Source organism: Phocoena phocoena, chromosome 7 (genome assembly GCF_963924675.1).
Source record: "Phocoena phocoena chromosome 7, mPhoPho1.1, whole genome shotgun sequence".
Lineage (NCBI taxonomy): Eukaryota > Metazoa > Chordata > Mammalia > Artiodactyla > Phocoenidae > Phocoena > Phocoena phocoena.
This window is the reverse complement of record NC_089225.1, coordinates 95743289-95767395: the sequence shown is the minus strand read 5'-3', so window position 1 is coordinate 95767395 and position 24107 is coordinate 95743289. Positions and strand designations below refer to the sequence as shown.

At 54.3% G+C, this 24107-nt stretch overlaps 1 protein-coding gene across 2 annotated transcripts in view; it reads left to right on the top strand.

Annotated features, from left to right (window-relative positions):
- The window catches only part of TNS1 (tensin 1), a 224337-nt gene that overhangs the window by 35358 nt on the left and 164872 nt on the right, over positions 1–24107 (top strand). For both annotated transcript variants that reach the window (XM_065880580.1, XM_065880582.1), the window contains exons 2-3: positions 8134–8248; positions 19537–19574. In XM_065880580.1, coding sequence (XP_065736652.1) covers positions 8134–8248; positions 19537–19574 — 153 coding nt within the window. The remainder of the gene's footprint in view (positions 1–8133; positions 8249–19536; positions 19575–24107) is intronic.

The window sequence follows — 24107 nt, the reverse complement described above, 5'->3', positions numbered from 1 at the left end:
GAGTCCTGACGATGCAACTGCCAGGGCTTCTCCGGATCTCACAGACGGCAGCTGTGGACGCACCCTCGGAAGTGGCGACAGTGCCACGGTTAGGGACCCCGTCTCAGACAGACCTGGATGTGAATCTTCGTTCCATCCTGCCCTCCTTGTGTGTCGCGGAGCACATTCCTCAGCCTCATCATAGGATGTGGTCGTGAGGATTCAGTGAGGGAATCTGTGGCAGCCCCTCGCCGTGATGCCGCCCCTTCAGACTATCCACATCTCTGTGCCCTCCCACTCCAGGAGATGATTTCACGTTAGAGCACAGAAAAGGGACCTGGGACCTGATGCCCAAAAATGTTGGGACGTGGTTTATGAAGGAGCCAAGGCGAGAGAGAGAGAGAGAGAAGCAGGCTGATGGCGAGAGATGGTCCAGCTCAGGAAGCCGAGGCACGGGCCGAGGGCCACAAGGGAGAATCCCGGACTCCCCAAGCCTCCGCGTGCTCCTCTGTCACGCGGGGAGCTCAGTTAAAGCCACTCTCTGCGTCCTTCCTCCCATGGAGCTCCAGGGCTACTCGGTGTCAGAGAGCTTTCTCCTCAGCCAGGTGATGCCAGCACCTCAACCCGTGTTCTGTCCCCTGAGGGCAGGACAGTGGGAGTGGGTGTAATTACACTAGAGCGAACCCAGGTCAGACTCCTTCTGACTTGTTTTGGGCTCACGCTGTTCTGGACACAGGGGACATGGAGCAGCAACACGTGCAGGTGCGGGCACCTGGCGGACTAGTCCAGCGCACGCACACACAGGCGTGACAACATGAATCAGAGCCCGGTTCTGGTGAGCGCTTACTGTGTGTCAGGCGCTGTTCCAGCGTGTTTTCAGGCATTGTCACAACCTATGGGCAGTTGCTATGATGAGCCCACTTCACAGATTAGTAAAATGAGGCAGACAGGGGTTAAGCGACTTGCCCGGGGTTACCTAGCTAACAAGTGCGGCAGCAGGGACCAGTCAGACTGCACAGAGTGTTGAGACGGGGCACCAAGCACGTGCGACTGAGGAAAGGAAGTGGCGTTGGGCAGCCCTTCCCCTGCATCGAATCACGAGGAAATGGCCAGACAAATCCAGATACTGAGGGACATTCTGCAGAACCGCCTGGACTCTCCAAAAAAGTCAGTGTCATAAAAGGGAAAGCATAAGGTGGAATAATGCGTCCACATGAAAGAAGAGGAAAGAAACCCAGCAACTAAATGTAATACAAGATCTTGCTTGGATCCTGAGTCCAAAATAAAAACAAACGCAGACCCAGCTGTAATGGGTGTTATTGTGGCAAAAGGGGAAATTAGAATATGTTACTGAAGATTAGATAATGCTATCGTATCGATGTCAAATTTCCCGAGGGCGGTGATTATGTTGGGCTGAGTTAGGGGACAGAGACGGAGCGTGGAAGCGGTGAATCGGGGCCAAGGGCATAGGCGTATCCATCTTTTTCCGGAGCTTTTAAAGTTTTCATGGTGAAAAAAGAAGACGGGGTGGGGAGATTGATTTTGAAAGAGGTGGGGGCTGGGTATCTGGGGTCATCTCCCTGCGGGGATGAGGTTTGAATGAGGCCTTCAAGGATGCCTAGAAGCTTGACAAGCTGAGAGGGAGGAAGGCATGCTGGGAAGAGAGAAGAGCAGAGCAGAGGCTCAGAGGTGGATGCAGGGTAGGCAGTTGGGGAGTGGGGCGAGGGGATTGAGATGGCCAGGTGGGCGGGGTATGGACCAAGGCTGCTTTCTTGCTGACTTGAGGGAGTGCAGGTCTTAACTTGGGTGCCTGGGAAGGCATGGAAGCATATTGGGGTGAGTGGGGGTGACCCCATAGAGCTGTGTTCCTTAGAGGCTGTGTGGGGAGGCGAGGTCCAGTGTCTTGGGGCAGGAGGCCGGAGGCTGTTGCAATAGCTCCAGACAAAAGAGACAGGGCCTCCAATAGGCAAAGGCAGTGGAATGAAAAGCACAGGAGGCCGCAAGAATATTTAGGGAGCAACATTTGCGGAGTCTGGCAACTGGTTGGACTGGAGGGTGGAGCTGGGAGGAGTTGAGAGTGACTCAGAGTTTTCCACCCGGGGCAACCAAGAACATGGTGAGGCCATTAGCTGGCTAGGGAATGGCGGGGCTGCTGGTGGTAAGGAACTTCCGTGTGTACATGAAGGTGAGGTGGGGTTGCAGGGAACTTGTGTTTGAGGGGCCGGGGCAATGGGGGGCTCCTGGATGCCAGCCTGCAGCTCCACTGGGAGTCCCAGTCTTCCCCATAGAAATGACCACTGATGCCAACCAGGTCCTGGCATCCCAATGCAAGGTGATGAGACATGGAGGGGTGGGTTGCTGGGAGGCAGGGAGAGGACCGAATGACCCTCCAAGTCTGTCCTAGGCCTGCTTTTCAGTGACTCTCTTTCCCAAGGCTCACTAGCTCGTAGACTTCTGCCCTCTGGCCTCGTCATCCAGGTCTCCTAGTGTGGGGCTCAGGGAACCAGGTGGGGCTGGGCTGGGGAATTTTCTTGGGGAGGCGGCAGGAGCTCATGAGCTGGAGGACCCTAGGGTTATCAGTCCCCCCTCATCACCACCCCCACCCCACTCTGCTTTGCCCCAGGGGGCGGGGAGGAGCCAACAAACAGCCATTCCCGCCCCAAGACCAAGGACTCCTGCCAAGGCTGCCCAAGCCAGATGCGCCACACCCCTCTGACAGGCAGCTTGGCTGAACGGAGGGTGGGAGGGAGAGATTCCCCCAGAGGGCCAGGAAAGCCCTCCGATGCTGTGTGGGCTTGTTGCAGGGCTAGGGCTCTGGGTTTGGAGGGTAGGGAAGAATGACACCGGCTGGGACCCCTTCCCTTTTCTGGGTTCTGGCTCTCGAGGGAGGTAGGCTTTGGAAGGACTAGGCAGCTCCTGCCATGGCCAGGCCTCTTCTGTCCTGAGTTTCCCCCAGGTCTGTTAGGAGCGAATCCAGCAAGGGAGGGGCCGGGTGTACTTTGTGAGGCTGTCTGCCACTTGTCAGGGAAAATGATGGTCATTGTCATAACAAGCCATTACCCTTGAGCTTGGTGCCTTATGGGCTCGTTCTCATCCTCTGCGTGTACCTGCAGAGTAACCGTGGGCGAGGGCAGGGTAGGTACTAGACCTTCGTTTATCTTCTTCCTCTGGATTTTGACATATGATGGTTAGGAAGTTCTTTTCCCCCCTTGAGTCTAATCATGAGTCCTGGCAGCTTCTGCCCACTGGGTTTTGTTTTGCCTTCAGTAACTTCACAGCAACTTCTTACAATGACAGCTCCTTCAGATATTTGAAGATGTTCCATCCTAGACTTTCTCCTCCATCATCCTGGCAAACCTTCAGACCTCTGTGGATGACTTTTAACAAGATTACCAGACATCCCACTGTATAGCCAGGGATGCTGTACATCCGGGGTCACTTTCCTGGGCATGGCTGAACTGGTCTCCTCACTTCCACCGGGGTCGCCCAGCCTCTCATGGAGGGGTGATGTCTCATTAGACATCCCTCTCTCTGTAGCCAGCAGCACGTCTAGTCCCCAGATCCCACAGTCCCTTCCTCTGAAACTGGCCCATTATTTCCCCTACACTGTGTACACTCAGGCTGTCTTGTCGGAACCCCTTATTTTCAACTGGGGACTGTGAGGCCACCGGCCTAGAAAGCAGGTCTCTAGACTCCCATCTCAGTGCTCCATCAGCCAGACAGTCAGGACGGGGTAGGGGTGAGGGGTAGGAGTGTGCTGGGCCGTCACCCAGAGGCAGCTTAAGGAGGCCTTGAGCGAGGCCAGGGAGTGTGTTTTCTGAACCTGGTTCCTGTTCCCCAAGCCCGGGCGGGAGGAGAGTTTGTAAACTCAGACGTTATGGAGTTGGCCAGGCAGGGCAGGGAAGCCCAGGGCCCAGGGGGGAAGCCCGGTGTTTGCTTGTCAGCCTGGAAGTCTCCTCTGTTTACTGGACAGCCTGGACCCTCTCTGGGGAGATTCCACTGCCCTGACTATGCTTTAGGGAGGAGGCCTCTTTCCCTGGGCTTTGGAGGAAGGGCTGGATTTGGGGTGTAGTCAGAGAAAGCTGGGGGATAAGCTGGCACAGGGAGCTTTGCTGACTTAGTGGGGTAGGAGAGGCAGGCTTCGGGGGGCAGACTAGGCCTGAGATGATGGGGCTTTAGGGCTTCCTGCCTGCTCACCCTCCCAGACAGGCCTTAAATTGAACCCCGAGTCCTCTCCCTGCTTCTCCTCCTATCCTAGGCTTTGGCTGCTGCAGTTGACACGGGACTGGGTCCCCTCCCTGGAATGTCTGTGACAGAGATCATTTGGAAGGCCGCCAGCCAGGGGCAGAGATGGGAAAACGGGGGAGGAGAGACCTCAGAATAGGAGGGGACTGCCCCTCCTTGTGGGATGGGGGACACTGGCTCAAGTCCAGAGCTGGACCCTCAGCCTACCGCCCCCCACCCCCCTCCCCTTCCCCAGCCAAAGCTGGAAGCATGGCTCCCAGAATGAAGTGTCTGGAATATCAGAACCCAGGTCCTGCTGCCTTGCACAGCCACCAGGGGGCACTGCTGCTCTCTTGTACCCACTCCTGACTCCACCACCCTCTCTGCTCTCTGGTCTCTGCTCTGGGCTTTATATCTGCTCCGTCCTGCCTCCTTACCTTCTTGACAAATAGTCTGTCTCCTTGACTTTTGACACAATCTAAAACTTCAGAAAAGTGGCAAATACAGTGCAAAGAACTTTTTTTTTTTCCTGAGCTATTTGAGAGTAAGTTGCTGACACATTGCCCTACCACCCCTGAATACTTCCCTATTTTCCTACAGGGACTTTCCCTACCTAACCCAACACAGCCATCCAAGCCAGGAAATTGACATTGATGCGTGACCTTCTCATCCTCAGACACCACTGAAGTTTGGCCAGTTGTCCTAATGATGTCCTTTGGGGGCGTGGAAAGAATCCAGTTCAGAATCAGCCATGGCATTTGGTTGTCATGTCTCCTTAGTCTCCTTCAGTCTGGAAATCTCCTCAACCTTTCCTTGACTTTCGTGACCTTGTCACTTTGGAATTTGTGGACTGTCCCTCCACTGGGTTGGTCTGATGCTTCCTCATGACTAGATTCAGCTTGTGTCTCTTTGGCAGGAGTATCGCAGAGGTGACGTTCTGTTCTCATCCCCTCCGTGGCACACAATCTCCACTCATCCTGTTACTGGTGACGTTAGCTTTGATCACTTGATTAAAGTGGAGTGTGCCAGGGAAAGTTACTTTTTTCCCCTTTGTAATTTATAAGCATGATGTGGGGAGGTGCTTTGAGACTCGTAAATACTCTGTTCCTCATCAGACTTTGACTGTATTCACTTATTTCACATATCAGTATGGACTCATTTAAGCCATTGCTATCATTATGTATTTTGATGCTCAGATCTTCCCAGATCTGAGGAGCCCCTTCAAGCTGGCTCCTGTGTCCTATTGTTTGTCTGTCCCCCTTTGATTCTCTGGTTCCCTTTATAGTCTCTGTGTGTTTCTATCTAATCTCTCTCATTCTCTGTGTGTGCTTGTTTGTCTCTGTCTTTGTCTCTGCCTTTATCTTAGTCCTCTTTTTTTTCTTCTCTGTCTGACTGTTGCTGTTCCCTGTCTTTCTCTGTCTTCTCTCTCTGTCTCTCTTTGTCTTTCTCTCTCTTGTCTCTGTCTCTGACTCTTTCTGTCTCTCTCTCCCCCTCTACTTCTCTCTCTATCTCTTTGCCTCTTTTCCTACTGGCTTTCTCTCTTATTTTGTCCGTTTTCTCTCCGTGCCTCTCATGGTTCTGTCTCTTTTGCCCAGGACTCACCACTACAGGATCTTCAGCTGGGAGTCCTGGACATGCTGGGTTTGTGGGATGCTGCCACCCGTCCTCTGAACACGCAGAGTGGGGAGGCTTGGACCAGGGTGCTAGGAGGGGGACTTGGAGGAGAAGAACCTTCTCCCTGGTCTGTGATCATGTCTGTGTGTGTCCATGCATGTGCAGAGGGCATTGGAAACCTCTGTACCTTTGGCGGGTGGGGCGCAGGCTGCAGAAGCGTCAGTGTCTGTGCTCTGCTGCCCCCTGCTGCTGGATCCGGGAAATGAATCCAGTTATAGGTACCAGGGTGAGGTGCCTCAGAGAGGAATGGTGCCTGCAGGCAGGGCAGGACTTCCAGGGGAGTCCTCTGAATGGGGAGCCTTCCCAGCATGTGCCTGGGCTGGGGGATGCGGGTGGGAAGAGGGTGGTCCTAAGCAGCGTGGATGCAGGACTTTGCGGCTTAGACTGTGTTCAGATGTGTGGTCACAAGCGGTGTGGGGCCCAACCTCAGGGTGTCAGGAGGGGGCAACTGAGGCCCCTGTTAGTGGTGGGGTGGTGGCTAGCCCCAGGATCGCGGCAAGCCAGACACGGAGAAGGCTTGGACTGCCAGCCCGCCTCTCATCCCATGTGTGTGGTGGTGTAGTTTAAAAAAATTTTTTTAACATCTTTATTGGAATATAATTGCTTTGCAATGTTGTATAGCAAAGTAAATCAGCTATACATATACTTATATCCCCATATCCCCTCCCTCTTGTGTCTCCCTCCCACCCTCCCTATCCCACCCCTCTAGTGGTCACAAAGCACCGAGCTGAGCTCCCTGTGCTATGTAGCTGCTTCTCACTAGCTATGTTTTACATTTGGGAGTGTATATATGTCCATGCCACTCTCTCACTTCATCCCAGCTTACCCTTCCCCCTCCCCATGTCCTCAAGTCCATTCTCTATGTCTGCGTCTTTATTCCTGTCCTGCCCCTGGGTTCTTCAGTACCATTTTTTTTTTTTTTGAGATTCCATATATATGTGTTAGCATATGGTATTTGTTTTTCTCTTTCTGACTTACTTCACTCTGTATGACAGACTCTAGGTCCATCCACCTCACTACAAATAACTCAATTTCGCTTCTTTTTATGGCTGAGTAATATTCCATTGTATATATGTGCCACATCTTCTTTATCCATTCATCTGTCGATGGTTACTTAGGTTGCTTCCGTGCCCTGGCTGTTGTAAATAGAGCTGCAATGAACATTGTGGTACATGACTCTTTTTGAATGATGGTTTTCTCAGGGTATATGCCCAGTAGTGGGATTGCTGGGTCATATGGTAGTTCTATTTTAGTTTTGTTTTTTTTTTTTTTTTTTGCGGTTCGCGGGCCTCTCACTGCTGTGGCCTCTCCCGTTGCGGAGCACAGGCTCCGGATGCGCAGGCTCAGCGGCCATGGCTCACGGGCCCAGCCGCTCCTCGGCATGTGGGACCTTCCCGGACTGGGGCACGAACCCACGTCCCCTACATCGGCAGGCGGACTCCCAACCACTGCGCCACCAGGGAAGCCCTGGTGGTGTAGTTTTAAAAAGGATAGTTAACCTGTTGATATTTTCATAATGTAAAGAATAGTAAATAAAAATAAAGATGGAAGAAGCCTTCTGGGCTGGAGCACGGGGTGGTAGTGAGGGTGAGAGAGAGAAAGCTGAGGGGCATGGCACTCGGGGATGTGGGTAAAAGGTCGAGGGCCATCAGCAGGAGGATGGATGAATGAGTCAGTTGCATGCACACGGTGGAGCACTGTGTAGCAGCAAAAGGGAGGGAGCTGCTGCTACGTGAGCACAGGGATGAACCTCCCGCATTCTTGCTGAGTCAGAGAAGCGGACACAGGAGTATAGACTGTATAACTCCATTCATATGAAGCTTAAAAACCTGTCAAAATGGATCTTCGGTGACAGAAGCCACAGCAGTATTTGCCTTGGGGTGATATTGACTGGGACGGCCACGAGGGAGCCTCCTGGGCTGTGGGTCCGTGGGGCATACGTGTGTCAAACCGTATTGAGCGATACCCTTAAAATGAGTGCACTTTGCTAATAAACTAAATCAGAAAAGTGATTAAGAATCCATGGAGGGGGCTGGGGTTTTCGACCGTTGTCTGACCCCACCTCTGACTGGGAGTCTGGGTCGCACCCACAGCATTCTCTTTCCCTGGGCACCTCCTCCCATAAATGGGCTCAGGCCTTTCACAGCTGAAGGGGCTCTCACCTCTCCTTTCCCCCAGTGCTTGCCTGCTTCTCCCCTGGTCCCCTGGCTCTTTCCCGAGGAGCCCGGCCTGATCACTCTGCCTCTCCTCCCACAGCCAGAGGACCTGGAGGCCCCCAAGACTCACCACTTCAAGGTGAAGACCTTCAAGAAGGTGAAGCCCTGTGGGATCTGCCGACAAGTCATCACCCGGGAGGGTTGCACCTGCAAAGGTGAGCAGCTGGCTGGGCCACGCGGGATGGGGAACACGTCTTCACGGGAGTGAGGTGCCCGAAGCCCGGGCCAGGCTGGGATGTCCTTGGGGTCCTGACTTGGTGCCTGGTTCTCATTTGGGAGGGGATGCTGAGCACACGGATAGCAAGCATGTGGGTATGTGTGGATGGCACATGGCAGGCGATGGGTGGCGTGGAAATGGCATGTAGCCTATGTGTGGATGGCATACAGGTGTGAATGGCTTAGGGAAGACATATGGATATTATGTGGTGGCAGGTGGATGGTGAGTGGCTGGCGTGTGGAAGGCGTGTGAGGGGGTATGGTTGGCCTGCAGATGTCACGTGGTTGGCACGTGGATGGCGTGTGGTCGGCACGTGGAGGGCCTGTGGAAGGTGTGTGTGGGGGTGTGTGCCTGGCACTAGGAGTACTGCAAAGATGCCAAGCCGTGGTCCTGCCCTTGTGGCAGCTTAGGGGTGAGTTTAAGAGGCCCCCAGTTAGCCTCGGAGGAGGGCCTGCTCAATGGCAGGCTTTTGTAATCCCCGTTCTCATGTGCTTCTGGAACGGCCTGGGCTTGGCTGTCACGGCTGCCGGAGGAGTTGGTGTCTTGCCCCAGGTCACACTGTGAAATCAGAAGGAGGCCTCTGCACCCAATCTCAGCGACTGACACCATCACCCGCCCAGTTGCCCCACCAGATGCCTCCCTCTCTCTCACCCCCGCCTCCCATCAATCACCAGCACTCCCCCCTCCATACAGCTTGAGTCGCTGAGCCTCTCTGCAGCCAGTTCAGGCTGCCGACACCTCTCACCCGTGCAGCTGACAGCTGCCCCTCTGCCTCTGGCATCCTGACCCACCCTCTCAGCCCACCCCCGCACCAGCTTCCGGAGGGCCTCGATGTCAGGTCCCCGGGTTTAGCCTTGGGAGCCCCCGCTCCCTGAAGACAGCGCACACCCCTTCCTGCGGCTCCGCGGCCTGGTGTTGGAGGTTGGAGAGGGTGGATGGAAGTGTGTGTGTGTGTGTGTGTGTGTGTGCGTGTGCATGTGGGGGGCATTCCAGGCAAAGCCTTTCGGGCCAAGGGCAGAATTTTATGGTCCTTAATTGCAGGACTGGGACACGCCAGACTGAATTTAGGGGGCCCGACAGGAATTTATGCCATACCAAAATTAGCCACATGGTGGCACCCTCCTCCCAAGAGTCCTGGCTGGCGCGGGTGGTGGTTTCGGGTCGGAGCTGGGAGAAGCCCGGGAGGCGTTGCCTAGGCTGGGGTTTTGCCTTTTGCTTCCGTCACCACCTCCACCTCATCCCGTCCCTTAAACCTGCTCATGTTAGCCCCCCCGCCCCGTTCCTTCCTTCCTCCCCCAATGCACCTTCCCTTCCCCCCAGTGACTCTGACACAGCTCTGATAGGAGGCAGCACAGTGCTGGGGGCGTAAGGAAGTCCGGCACTCACTGCGTGACCTTGGGCACATCTCTGGCCGCATATTCTGTGATCGTCTGTGGTCCTAACTTCCCCAGATGACCTGGCTTGAGGGCCTGGCTTGAGGAGGGGATTTGACCCCATGTGCATGGAAGGCTCCCAAGGCGAGCAGAGATGACCCTGGTCTCACCTGGTTCAGAGCCTGGCCCTGCTGGTGTGAACCAGAGTGGAGGGTAGGTGGCCAGTGGGCTGCCAGGCTGGGGTGGCTGCTCTGGGTGAGTTAGTGGGAAGAAGAGGGAAAAAAGCCAGGGCCACTCTCCAGAGGCACCACCCGGTGTCAGGACTGGACCATGGAAGGACCAGGGACCCCCAGCCCCACAAGGGAAGACAGAAGACTCCCAGCTATACAGGCCACATGTGTATCCCCAGCAAGAGGGTTGGGGTCACTAGGCTTGGGGGCAGGGTTGGGGCCACTGGGCTTACTGGTGGGAGATGCAGGAGTGTGCCAACTCTCTGTGCTTTGGAACCAGGAGGTTGTGGTGGCATGAGATCCCCCTTATCCTTCCCTCTCTCCCTTCCTCCATCCATCCATCCGTCCATCCATCCAGGGCCACCAGATATAGCTGTACAGGTTGTTCTCTGGCTGAGGGGGCCATTCACCAAGGCCAATCCAAAGGGTTTGCTGTGCTCTTGTTTCCTCTTCCAGTCTTCAAGTCTCCAGCTGCACCATGGTGACCCTCTGGATTAGTGGCTGGGGGTTCTGGGTCGAACATCAAGGCCCTGCATTCACAGTCTCCATGGGGCTTGCAAAGCTGAGGGAATTTTGCTGCAGACAGGGGCAGTGAGGACACCTTCCCAGATCTAGAGAGACTGGGGCATTTGTCCTGTCTCCCACTGGCTGCCCTACCCCATAGCTCCCCATCCTACTGCATTTCACTGTTTAATGGACTATGGCTGAAGGCGGTGGGGTGGGAGACGGGGTCGGGAAGAGAGTCAAGGAACCTGGGGTCTAGTTCTGGTTCTGGGAGACTCAAAGGCGAACAAGGCAGACAAAGAACGAAGGTGTGTGGACATGTGGGTGTAAGCGTGACGGATATACAGGCAAAGAGGTGGTCGTGAGACTGCGGCTGGTCTTCTGCCTGTTTCCTTCTGTGTATCGCGGGGTTAATAGTAAACCCTGTCCTCGTCTTTGAGGGGGTGCTTGTGAGGTGCACTGAGGTTCTGTGTGTGGCTGTAAAGTGAGCACTAGTGTCAGGACAAAGGCTCCCTGTGCGGAGGCAGAGACGGATGAGACAACTGGAGGAGAAGAGGCCTGGGGCCTTTGTCAGTGGCCCAGCCTCGAGTTCTGGGCCTGCCGCTCACAGGCCAGGTGACCTCAGATAAATCCCTTCACCGCTTGAACCTCAGTTTCCTCATCTATAGATAAAGGGTTGGACAAAGAATATCTACTGAGGGCTTCCCTGGTGGCGCAGTGGTTGAGAATCTGCCTGCCGATGCAGGGGACGCGGGTTCAAGCCCTGATCTGGGAAGGTCCCACATACCGCGGAGCAACTGGGCCCGTGAGCCACAACTACTGAGTCTGCGCGTCTGGAGCCTGTGCTCCGCAACAGGAGAGGCCACGATAGTGAGAGGCCCGCGCACCGCGATGAAGAGTGGCCCCCGCTCGCCACAACTAGAGAAAGCCCTCGCACAGAAACGAAGGCCCAACACAGCCAAAAATAAATAACTAAACAGACCAATGAACCAACAACAACAAAAAAGAATATCTACTGAGGCCCAGACCATGGGGGTCCTGGAGAATTCCCTTGTTGGAGTCTGGAGAGCCTGGATAACTCTCCCAGTATAGGCTGCCACTCCACCCGCTGTGTGTATGTGTGCACCCATCTGACGATCATGAACCTCTGGGCTGGGTGCCATGCCAGGTACTGGTGCCAAGACCCAGCCCCTGACCTGGGAAGACAGACGTGCTGTCAGTCAGAGAGCCCGGTGGCAAAGCTGACACACAGGTGTGTGTGTGAAAAGCTGTCTCTGACTCAGCAGAGATTTTCCTGTCAAGCTTCAGGAGGGAATCCATATGTAGGCTGGGTCTTGAGGGATGTGTAGGAGTTCCTCAGTTCAAACAGAGGGTTTCCCACAGGTCTCTGGGAGCAGTGCTCTAGGGAGTCTAGGGCCTTGCCCAAGGGCCCTAGCCTCCCACCAGGCTGAAACCCAAGGGAAGAGACCAGAATGCCAGCTCAAGGGCCCAAGGCCTGCCATCTGGATCTGGATTGGGGCCCAGACTTACAGTACTCGCCTTCTTAATGTTTCTGGTCAGCTTGGAAGGTGAGGGCAGTTACGTGCAGTTGCCCCAGGGTAGAAACTTGCCTTAATGGGAGAAGTCTATCTAGAAAATCTCACTAGTTGGATTTGGGGAAACCTTGTTTCAGGGAGCTTTCTCTTTACTGGGGATCCCAGCTTCTACCGTGTGTCTGAGTCACTCCCTTCTTGGAGTCACTGGAAGCAGCCTGGTAGGGTGGGAAGATGCTGTTTTCCAGTCCTGGCTTCCCCTGCGTGGTTGTGTGACCTTGGGTGAGACAATTAACCTCTCTGGGCCTGGTTTTCCTGGTTCTCTAAATGAGGGGTTGGACTAGATCAGAGGTTCTTCACCATGTTCCAAAGGGGCTGTAGGGTTCTTTCGGGGCCCGAGGGGGTAGGAAAAAGGGGAAAATCCTAGGGCAGGCTTAAGGACCTGGGTCCCTGGAACCCCTGCCCACGTTAATCAGAGCAGCTCTGGTTTTAGGAGGTAAATATATCAGGAAGCAGGATGGTGTGGGGGTCTTGCACTTGGCTCAGACATCCTAGATTCAAATCCCAGCTCTTACCAGTGAGAACTGAGGCAGACTGTTTCACCTTTCTGTGCCTTGGTTACCTCACCTTTAAAACGGGACAGACGGCAAACCTCCCGCCTTGGGCTACCGTGGGGATTACCTGAGATAATATATGTAAAGTGCTCAGAACAGATCCTGGCACATAACAAGCATTCAGTAAGTGCCAACCAATATCACTGAGATTTCATGTAAGAGTCCAGCTGCATCAGGATTTTGGCTGCCAAAACAAGAGCTTGAAAACCACTGGATGGGATGGCCTAGGTTTCTTCGTGCTTCAACTTCAGAGACACACCATACCCACTCCCCCGCGACCACCCCCAGAGTCACCCTGCATTAGGGTTCTCCAGAGAAACAGGACAACAGGATAGATAGGTAAGTAGGTAGGTAGATAGATAGACAGATATTCATTATAAGGAATTGGCTCACATGATTGTAGAGACTTGGCAAGTCCAAAATCTGCAGGGCAGACGGTCAGGTGGGAGACCCAGGGAGGAGTTGCAGTTCAAGTTCAAAAGCTGGCAGAATGCCTTCTTGCTTGGGGAGATCAGTCTTTGTTGTTCAGGCCTTCAACGGATTGGACGAGGCCCACCCACATATGGCAGGGAATGTGCTTTACTCAGAATCTACTGATTTAAATGTTCATCTCATTCAAAAAACATCCAAAAAACAAACCATTCACAGAAACATCTAGAAGAATGTTAAACAAATCTCTGGGTACCATGGACTAGCCAAGTTGGCACCTAATATAAACCATCATATACCTCCAGGCCAGGCTACGGAAGTAAGCAAGGCAGGGAAGGGCGGCGAGGCCTGGTGGGCAGGTGGGCGGCTGAGCAGGTCTCTGCCAGCTGGGGAAGGAGCGGAGGCCGGCCGCGCATGCAGGCAGTTATCGCCGGGGTCAGGTGCACACCGAGGCTATGCGCTCATTTTCCGACCCGAGGCCAGGAGGAAAAGGCCATTTAGATCCCAACAATGTGGCTTCCTGTGTTCCCGAGAGGCAGGAAGCCACCCCAGGAGAGAGTCCAGGCAGCCCAGCAAGGCAGGAGTAGGCCAAGGGCTGGGGTTGGGGTGCAGTGCCCCACCCCTACAGGTAACCTACAGACCCCTCCCCTCTATGGTGCTTTCTCCTCTGTCTCAGGCCGCTGGCCTGGCCCTGCTGTGTGGGGGCATTGTTGACACCCGTGGGCTGAGGTGGGGCTCCTGGGCTCCATGGAGTTTTGGTTTGACAGGGTCCCTCGCCAGGGGGCTTCATCTTGCAGGGTCACTAGCCTTCCCTGGGAGCTAGGGAAGGCCATGGTCTTCTCAGGTGGGGTGGATCATGAGATGTGTGTCCAGGGAGGACTCAGGCATCTGAGGGATGCCAGGAGGGGGAGGCTGGAGTTTTCCTGCCCTCGTTCCCCCACAACGAGAAATGGTACCCTGTGGAGTGGGCATCCCTGTCAACCGGGTGTTTCCTCAACAGTGTTTGGGATGTTTTCAGGGTTGGAACCTGGGTTCCCCCCTTTGTTGGTTGTGGGGAGGAAGTGGTAGGTGGTGACTATGATGGAGAGACTGGCTGGGGTTATACACACACTCTCACAGCTGGAAGAGAGCTTGCAGACCATCTGTTCCAGGGGTCGGAAACACAAGGGCCTTCAGAGGAAAGCAGGCAAGTGAGTGTGGACAGCAGGCCCTGGTGGGGGCCCCAGGGATCCGGAGAGAGGTGATCTGCTGGAAGGCACTCCAACTAAGAGAAGAATTCTTGCCTTTGTGATTTAAACACTGAGCCGGTTAATGAAGACAAGCGTGCAGGCCCAATCTACCCTGGAGGCTGCCAGTTGGCTGCCTTATTTTCTGAGCAGGAGTCTGAGACTCAGAGAGGGGAGTGACTTGCTTCAGGTCACACAGCTCTGATAGCAGTCAGGACTAGAACCCAGCTCTCCTGACTCGGGGCTCTTCCATATAATAACAGTCACGAAGGTGATGGAGATGTGGCTGATATAGCTAATCCTTCTACAGAATATACTCTGGGCTGGCCACGTATATTAACTCATTTAATTCTCACAACTCTGTGATGTAGATGCTATTATTACCCCCATTTTCGAGATGAAGGGATGAAGGCTCAGAGTGGTTAAGTAACTTGCCCCAGATCACAGAGCTGGTGTGTGACCTGCATCTGAGCTGAGAGCCAGTGTACATGAAGCCAGGTAGGTAAGTGGGTAGGTGGAGAGCAGGACCCATGGATGAAGGATCAGTTAACTCCTTTAGTGCTCCCACGAGGCTTGATCATAGGTGGTGTTTGTCCTGAAGCACTTGGGAAGACTGACTATGGTCCCCACCTGCCTTCTCCCAGCAGGGGGTGGAGCTGAAGAGCGAGGCTCCCCGACCCTCACTTGTGTCTTTTCTGTTGCCCCAGAGTGTCAGTCCTGGTCCCAGGGGTTTAGGCTGGGGAGAATCCTTCCGGTTTGAAATTTACTATACATTTATTGAGCCCATCTATGCCAGACCCAGTGCTAGGGGATGGGGCAGGGTGCAAAGCTGAAAAGTTGAACAGGACCTCCCTTTCTGTCTTAAAGCAGTTGAATGTGGGGGAGAACCAATAATAGAGGAATACTTAGTCCTCCAAGGTGACAAGCACTTTCCAAGGGTTGTGGGCTGAGGATTCTTGGAGCACAGAGGAGAGAGGGACCGTCTTTGAATTATCCAGGGAGGGACATTTTGAACTGGGCCTTGAAGGATGTATATGAGCTCACCATTCCAGACCTGAACCTTGTAGACTCGAAGTCTGTGTGGGGAGTTTGGTGGGGCAGGAACAGATCTCTTCAGTGGCAGTGGCTGGAGGTAGAGGCAAGACTAGGCCATGTAGGGCCTTTTAAGTGTGTTGAGGAGCTAGACAGAGGGTCTAAGCAGGGGTACAATGTGATCAGTTTGTACTTGAGAATGGCCTGTGACTCTGTGGATTGAAAGGAGACAAGGCTGGAGGGGAGATTGGGCCCAGGGAAGGATAACTGGTCTGAACTGGTGCAGTGGTGTGGGAGGAAGGTTGGGATTCAGCAGCCTCTTTGGATGACTAATTGCTTGGTAGGGTAAGGAAAGGGAAGAAGGAGTTACAGAGAGGAATATGCAGGTACCCAGGGAGCAAGGAAGGACCCAGGGAAGGGCCTCTTGTCTTTGTTCGCAGCATCAGCCTTCGGCCTCTTGCTTTCTGAGGGATCCTGTGCTCTGGTTTCTGTATTAGTTAGCTGTAGCTGCATAACAAATTACTCTAAAACTTAGCAGTCTAAAACAAGTACAGAATTATTCTCTCACATAGTTTCTGTGGGCCAGGGATTCATGAGTGGGGATTCATCCACGTAACTGGGTGGTTCGGACTCTGGGTGTCTCATGAAGTTGCAGTCAAGGTAGCTGGGGCTGTAGTCATCTGAAGGCCTGACGGGTGGAAGGTACTCTTCCAAGGTGGTTCAGTTGTGCGCCAGTCAACTTTATGCTGGCTGGCGGCAGGAGGCCTCAGTTGTTCATTACATGGCCCTCTGTATTGGGCTGCTTGAGTGTCCTCATGACATGGTAACTGGCTTCCCCTAGACTGAGTGATCCAGGAGACAAAGGCTGAAGCCACCAGTGCCTTTGATGACTTAGCTTCAGAAGTCATATACCATCTTTTCTATAATATCCAATTGGTATATAAACCAGTTCACTGTGGGAGGGGACTGCAGAAGGGTGAGCATACCAGGAGGCGAGACACACTGGGGGCCGCCTTGGAGGCTGGCTGCCGCAGTTTACCTTTCTGTGACACATTTGAACGTGCCATTGGTCTGAGAAGTGAGAAGCCAGCTAAACGGCATATTTCAAATTACAGCAGGAGGGATGCAGGTTAGAGAGAAGGAAATACTGCCCTATGGGAGAATACCTGAGACAGGTGACTGAGATTGTAAAGGAGCCTTCCCTGGAGGGGACTCAGGGCAAGAGGGTTTCCCTGGGGTTGGGAGCAGGTGCTTCTGAAGGTGCAAAAATTCATTTGTGGGGGCTTGACAATGCCTGCGCTGCTTGGAACCTGCCACTTGAATTCAGTTTGCTGAGCTTTTGTCTTTTGAGCTGGGGGCTGGGGGCTGGGGGAGGTATATTCCTTTGCTCCCCACTCTAGAGCTTTCAAGGACAAGCTCTCTGCATTCCAGCACGTAGGGAGAACTCAGCACATTGTACTGCAATTGCCCAATGATTTCCCCATCTGCCCTCCATTCAAGGGCATTTATTGAGTGTCTGTCCACTGTGTGACCGGCAGGCCTGCCCTGCAGGCCATTCACTGCCAAGAGTGCCTGCCCGAGAGAGCACTGGAATCGGTCCACATTTTGCTCACCAAGCCGTGCATCCAGGTACAGGGCTGGGTCCTCCTGGAGAACGAGCATCTTCTTGCCATTCCCACAAAGACGCTATAGTCAGTGTCCAGTGGGCTGGTCTGCCCAGAGGTTGGGACTTCTTCTAATTTGCATAGAGGTGCTGTTTGGTGCTGTGCGCTTGGAGCAGACACTGTTCTAGCTGCTGGGGATACAGTGTGAATGAGACAGGCATGTTCCCTGCCGTCATCCGTCTGGTGTGGGGAGATATACTATATATAAGTGAGCAGGAATTACCCCAGATGAGTTCGGACTGTGAGCTGTGCTAAGAGGATTTTATCAGGGTGCTGCTGAGAAAGAGTAATGGGGAGCCTACTGTAATTTGGGTGGTCAGGGAAAGCCTCTTTGAAGGGATGGCTCTCAGTGGATTCTAGACGTAGAAGAAGGATGTGGCTTGGTGAACAATGGAGAGATGGAGTGAGGGAGAGCTTTCCAGGCAGCCAGAACAGCAAGTGCAAAGGCCCTGAGGTAGGAAAGTTTTGATGCACTCTGTGAACGTCAGGAGTATGAAGTCTGATGCCGAAGAAAGATGGAGTCCTGGCTCTCACTGTGCTCCCAGTGTCTAGAGTGGGGTTGGGAGGCCTGGAGTGAACACTTAGGGGTGCCTTATTGATTGACTATGAGACGCTGTGGGGAGGGTTATGGTTCAGGAAAAGACTGAGTGGGGAGGATGATTAAATGGGGGTGCACATAAACTCCAGGGGAGATCTTCAGGTCAACTCAGCAAACATTTATTAAGCCTCTACTACGTACCAGGCACTGTATCTCTCGTGTGTGTGTGTGTGTGTGTGTGTGTGTGTGTGTGTGTGTGTGTGTTTGTGAGAGAGAGAGAGAGAGAGAGAGAGAGCCAGGAGGTCCCTTCCTTGAAGGAGCCCACAGTGTAGGAATCAAGATGGTGCAGGAAATGGCGCTCTCTGGTGATACCTTCAAGGAGGAGGGAAGAGAGAGAGAGGCCTTCAGAGGAGGGGCCCAGGCCTCATTCTTGAAGACCTGGCATTTGATTAGCAGAGGAAGAGGAAAGGTCCCTTGGTTTGGAGGCAGTGGCCCAGTGGGGCGCCTGCCTGACTGGAAGGGCCTTCAAAGCTCAGGCCACATGGCCAGAGGCTTTCTCAATTCCACATTCCTAGGCCAGAAAAGAAGGCATGGGGGTGGGGCTAGGCAGGCTGCCGGCGTCAGAGTGGAAACACCCTCTGCAGGGGCGTTGCCTGGGGTTGGGGGGGGTGGGGCAGAGGGAGAAGCAGAAAGGCTTGATGGATGGGTCTGACTTGACGTGGGTGGCTGGGGGCGGAGAAGTCCCCGGGCCGTGCGGCTGGTGGGGTCAGGAAAGCCTTGCGCATCACTGGCTGAACCACGGGCTGCGCTGGGGCCAGAACTAGGTGCTGGGAGAACAAGGGCCGGCCAAGGTCACATCCCAGACTCCACCCGGTGTGCCTCCCAGCTTCCCCCCCCCCGCCCCGACCCCTACTCCCACCGACAAAGCAGAAGCCTTCGTGTGGGGTGCCTTGGAGCCTCTTTTGGCGGCTCTGGGCCTTCAGCTGTGCCTCAGTCTCCCTTCTGCGTTCTGCTGGGGATCTGGTTGGCTCGTGGTTGGAAAGGGGTTGGGTAACTGTAGATCCAGGAGGCAGGGCAGCCGACTGTGGTCCGGGGCTGTGAGGATTCACCGTCAGGGTGGCTCCCTGTTCCCTAACCAGCGCCCCTGACCCACCTGCCTCTGCAGCCCAAGTCAGCGCAGGAACTCAGCTCAGGAGACCCCTCACCCATCTTCGGGACCTGGTGAGAGGGGCTCACCAAGTCCTGGGTGGAGGGCCCTGGGGTTAGGGTGGGCAGGCTGGGACATTCCAGGCTGAGGGAACCCCACAGGAAATTTGATTCCAGCTTCTGGTAGTGGGAGGGAAGAGCAAGTCGTGTGTGTGTGTGTGTGTGTGTGTGTTTCAACACATAAAGTTTGTGAATCTGTGCCCACACGTCTGTGTACAGGCTGTACTCCGAGGATCTCCCATGAAATTGTGTGTGCGACTCCCCCCCCCCCCCCCCCCCGTCCCCAGTCAGAGGTTTCTCCTTGAGCTTGTGAGTGGGTGTGCAAGGCTGGCTCTGTGTGCACGTATGGCTGAGTGTATGGGTGTAAGTGGTTATTGGTGTCTGTGTGTGTGTGTGTGTGTGCGTGCGCGCGGGCCTCTCCTGGACCATGAATTGGGTGTGTGTGTCTCTCCTGGGGGGAGTGAGTGTGATCGTGGTTCCCGGGTGCCAACTGCCTGCAGGGCGTGTAAGGGGAGAAGGTCCCCTTATTCCTAGCTCGGCTGACAAGGACCCTGGGTCCGGGCCACCTCTGCCCTCTGCAAGGATCCAGCGGCGGAGTCGGTTCCCCTCCTCTCCCCTCGCTCCTCCCAACTTCCCGCGGCCGCCCGAGGGTCTCTGGCAACGTGGTCTAGGCGCCTCCTCGGCCCGCGGGTTCGCAGTCCCGGGCGTTCTCGCCCCTGAGGCCCCGGGGAGCTGCGGCAGCCCCCCGCCCCCTCCTCTCTCCGTCCCTCCTTCCCTCCCGAGCGCGGATTGCGGGCGGGGGTGGGAGGAGATTTCGCCGGAGTTTCCATTTCATACCTCGCGGCTAAACTTTCTTTCTGTGTCTCGCCCCCTTGCAGTCTGCAGCTTCTCCTGTCATCGGAAATGCCAGGCCAAGGTAAGGGGCTGCGGGCCGCTGGCCCCGCGGGGGGCTTGAGGACGGGACGGGCTAGGGGTCACGGGACTGGAGCGGGGGCGCCGGCGGGCCGGGGGCGGTGCCCTGATCGTCCCCTCCTTCTCTCTTTGTTTATGCAAAGCTTCTGGGCCCCGGAGCTGGCTCAGGTCAAGGTGAAGGCGAGGGCCGGGGGCGCGGGGCGGCGAGGGGGATGGGGGCGCGATGCGCAGGCTCGGCGGCTATTGGGGGTGACTGGTGGGGATCGAGCTCCTGGAGAAGGGCCTTTGAAGGTATTTCCACCTAGTTCTCAAGGGGAGTGGATATATGAAGGCGGAGAGGGATGCATTTCAATTCCCCCTTGGGCCGCGCAGAGCTCTAGTTGGCCGGATTTGGCCAGCCTAGAAAAACGCGGGATAGTGCCACAGCCATAGGACCCCGAGGGCGGAGAAGGGGATAGGTAGGGGGAGTGGGGGTGAGGTGGAAAAAGGTCAGAGGTCAGGGTCGCGCTGGGTCTGGAACCTCCTTGAGCGACTGTCCCACTCTCTTCATTGGCGGGATCCCACTTCGGTGCTCAGTTTCCCCATCAGTGTTTTCTGGCTTGTCTTAGTGGGAGAGGAAAACAGGAGGAAAGAAAGACCAGAGGAATTGCTTGGTCCTGGTTGGCCAGGTTGGCTGGTCCCTTGCTGCATCCTCTCATGCTTTGGCAGAAGAGTGATCACCTGGTGGCAGCCTTGGAGTAGTGGGGGTGGGGGTGGGGATGACACCGGGATGGATTTTGATGGATGACTTGGGAAGGAAATTGTTCCGTCAGATGTGCTCAGCCTTCTGGAGGTGGAAGTGCTCTGCCTCAACCTTTCATGTGCAGCCAGTCTACGCACTGTCCCCATTATTGTTAATATCCTCCCTGCCCTCTGACCCCTGCCTTTGCTGTTCGCACTTAATCTTTCAGGAAGGAGTTCAGTGAAGGGAAGGAATGGGGAGGATGCTTCAAAAAGGAGCTTTGAGGAGTTGAGGCCCAGTGTTTGGTGCATCCCATGCTCTGCTTCTTATTAACTGGGTGACCTTGGGCAAGTCATGTAACCTCTCTGAGCCTCTATTTCATTCTCAAGGATATGGGAGTAAGAAAAGGTTATTATGAGGCTGAGATGGGATAATGTGTGTGACGTGCCCAGCACAGTGCCTGACACACAATAGGTGCTCAAAAACATAACAGGTAATTGATTATTATCAATTGGTAGCTCTGAGGGCAGAGAGTTACATTGGAGAAAGGTGCTGATGGAGTAGGCCTCTCTGAGAGGGGATCCACTTCCTCCTGAGTGACCTTGCTCAAGCAGAGTACACAGCCTTGCTGTGGGGTAGGGTAGGGGTCTCTCCATCTGGAAACTCCAGGTTGGAGGGCTGTCCCGGCAGAAGTGCAAAAGGCCTGGCTTGTTTCTGCCACCTGGACAGTTTCTGCCCCTTCTGTTGTCTTCTGCTTTTCTGACAACCTCAGCCTTTTCTTCTCTAGGTGGGAAGTGAGTTTCTGCCTCTCCCTGCATCTCCCACCTTGTTCTCTTCATCCAGAGCAGAGTTTTTCCACCTTTAACCCCAGAACCTTCCGGTGTTCTTGCTCCTCCCCAATCAACCGCCCCTTTCCTGCACCTGTTTCTCTTAATAACAATGGACATTTGTACAATGCTGTAGGCCTTAGAAAACACTTCAATGCGTTATCTGATTTTATTCTTTTAATTCGACCAGAGCATAAAACAGGCCAAAAGATCTCGTTGTTTTACAGATAAACCGAGGCACCCAAAGGTTGATTGACTTTCCCAAGATCTCACAGTATAACTCCTCACCCATTTCTGTCCCTGGGCCTTTGCGCTTCCTTCTAAAATGTCCCTCTTGCCTAGGGGCAGACATTCCTTGATCCTTACCTGCTTTTCCCCCTTTGCCTTCCATCTCTTGCGGTAGTGGATACAGTCAGAGAGGATAGGTGATGAATGTCCAGTGAAGGCCTGAGTAGGGTGAAAGGGGGGTCCGGAGAGGCTGAGAGGTGTGACAGAAGATGGCTCCTTGCTGTACAGCTGCCTCCTGTGTGGACGCAGAGAGATGACAAAGATGAATTCTGGGAGGTGTACCCTGCTTGGCAGTTCTCACATACGCTGGGGGTTCAGAATACACCAGGCTGCTGCAGCCCTGCTCTGCCCAGCCAATGAGGCTAACCCGGAGGGGAGAGGTGGCCTGGCAGGGCAGTGGCCAGACAGACAAAAGGGGCTTTTTATAGGATTTTCCTCTGTAGGAAATGGTACCCACTGGTGGTGCGAGCTCCACCCACCTGGCAAGTCTCTCCCCTAAAACTACAGATCTTGCTAAAGCCCTGCCTTTTCCTCCTGCCGGGAAAGGGTGATGTGAGCCCCAGACCACACAGCAGAGCTCTGTACCCTGGATTTTATAACCAGATCAACTTGGAGGTCATTGCATCCATCCCCCTGCCTCTAGAAGGGGTTTATTAAACCAGTGCTTTTTGAGCTCTTTCCATATGCCAGACACTGTTGTAGGTGAACAAGACAGAGAAGGCCTCTGCCCTCATGGGACTGACATTCGCACAGGGGAGACAGACAATAAATAGGCAAACAAGTTATGAGGGAATCGAGCTAGAGCGGGGGTTAGAGAATGATTAGGCTGAGTGGCCCAGGACAACTCCTCCAAGGAAGTATTGTGTGAGAGGAGACTCCAGTGATGTTACATGATGATTTGAGAGATGGAAAGAGCCAGTGCACCCGAGGTGAGGTGAGCTTGTCATGCTTGAAGGAAGGCCGTGTGGCTGGAGAGTAGTGAGCACTGGCGGGTTTTAAGCGTGAGAGGCATGATCTGATCTCCACTTGGAGAAGGCCACTCTGACCTTGAGCAGGCAGAAGTGTAGGAGCAGGGAGGTGGGTCAGGAGGCGGCTGATGTTGTCCAGGTGAGAGACGCTGGTGGCTTAGTCCATGGCGCTTGCCAGAAAGATGATCAGAAGGGACCAGGCCTGGGATGCATTCTGGGGTAGAGCCCAGAGCCCGGCTGTGGATGGGATGGGATGTTGGGTGTGAGAGTGAGAATGGCTCAAGGATGACTCCCAGGTTTTTGGCCAGAGTCACCGGGTACACGTGGTTCTATTTACTGAGGTAGATGAAGAGTGTGGGAAATTTCTAGGGAAGAGGGTGCCAGGACTTCTGCTTTGCTTGGTCTCTTATTTCACAGTTCTTTCCCACACACTGGGGATTTCTTGCTGGTATTGATCCTCTCCTGTCCTCTCAAATTCAGCTCGCTCTGGCCACCCCTCTGGTAAGTGGCTGGTTCTAGATGCCTAAACATGCCTCCTTCCAGACTGCTGCTGCATCATGAACCCATGGCTCTGAGCGGGGCTCTATGATTTATACGTCACAATATGATGTAACAAATTACCCCCAAATTTAGTAGCTTAAAGCAGCGACACACAGTTTCTGTGCGTCAGAAATTTGAGACTGGCTTAGCTGGCCGGTTCTGGGCTGGGGTCTCTCATGGGGTGGCAGTCAAGATGTCAGGTGGGGCTAATGTCACCTGAAGGCCTGACAGGCTGGGGGATCTCCTTCCAAGATGGTTCATTCACGTGGCTAACAAGTTGGGGCTGGCTTTTGGCAGGAGGTGTCGGTTTCTTGACACACAGCCGTCTCCATAGGACTGCTTGAGTGTCCTCATAACATGGTGCCTGGCTGCCTCAAAGTGAGTGATTCAAGAAAGAGCGAGGCAGAAGGCCCATGTCTTTTATAGCCTGGCCTTGGAAGACAAACACTATTTCTACAATATGCTGTTAGTCACACAAGTCAGCCCCATTGAGTGTGGGAGGGGCCTATAAAGACATGAATACTTGGAGGCAAGAATCACTGGGACCATTTGGAGGCTGATGACCACAGAGTTCCAGGGAGAGAGCAAAACTGATCTGGCTCTCGGGAGGTCTCGAGAGCGGTGGGAAGGGCAGGGACATAGGAATCAGACATACCTGGGTTTGAACTCTACCCTGCTGCCTTCCAGCTGTGTGAGCTGGGTTATAGAGGATTAAATGCACGTTGACACATAGTAGGCATCTTCTTTCTTGGAACCATAGGTGAAACTAGAAAGGAGCCCAGATATTCTGTGCCTCGTTCTTCGCCACTTGGACCTGCTTGAGAGAAAATGCTCAGTGCTGGTAGAGGAGGGCCCGTAGTGCTCAGTTCAGAGCAGATGTTAAATACATGTTTATTGCACTCGGGACTGTTGAGAGGTATGTTGCGCCCTCAGCTTCTAGAATAGTGCCTGGCCTGTAGTAGAGGTTCCAATGAAGAAGTAAAGGAGTGGAATAAAGGAATGTTGAGAAACAAGAAGTTCCTATATAGGGAGAGGCTGACGGGGTGGATGAGAGCAGGAAAGAAGGAGCAGAAAAACCATTTAAAAATTCTCCTTCAGGGCTTCCCTGGTGGCGCAGTGGTTGGGAGTCCGCCTGCCGATGCAGGGGACGCGGGTTCGTGCCCCGGTCTGGGAAGATCCCACATGCCGCGGAG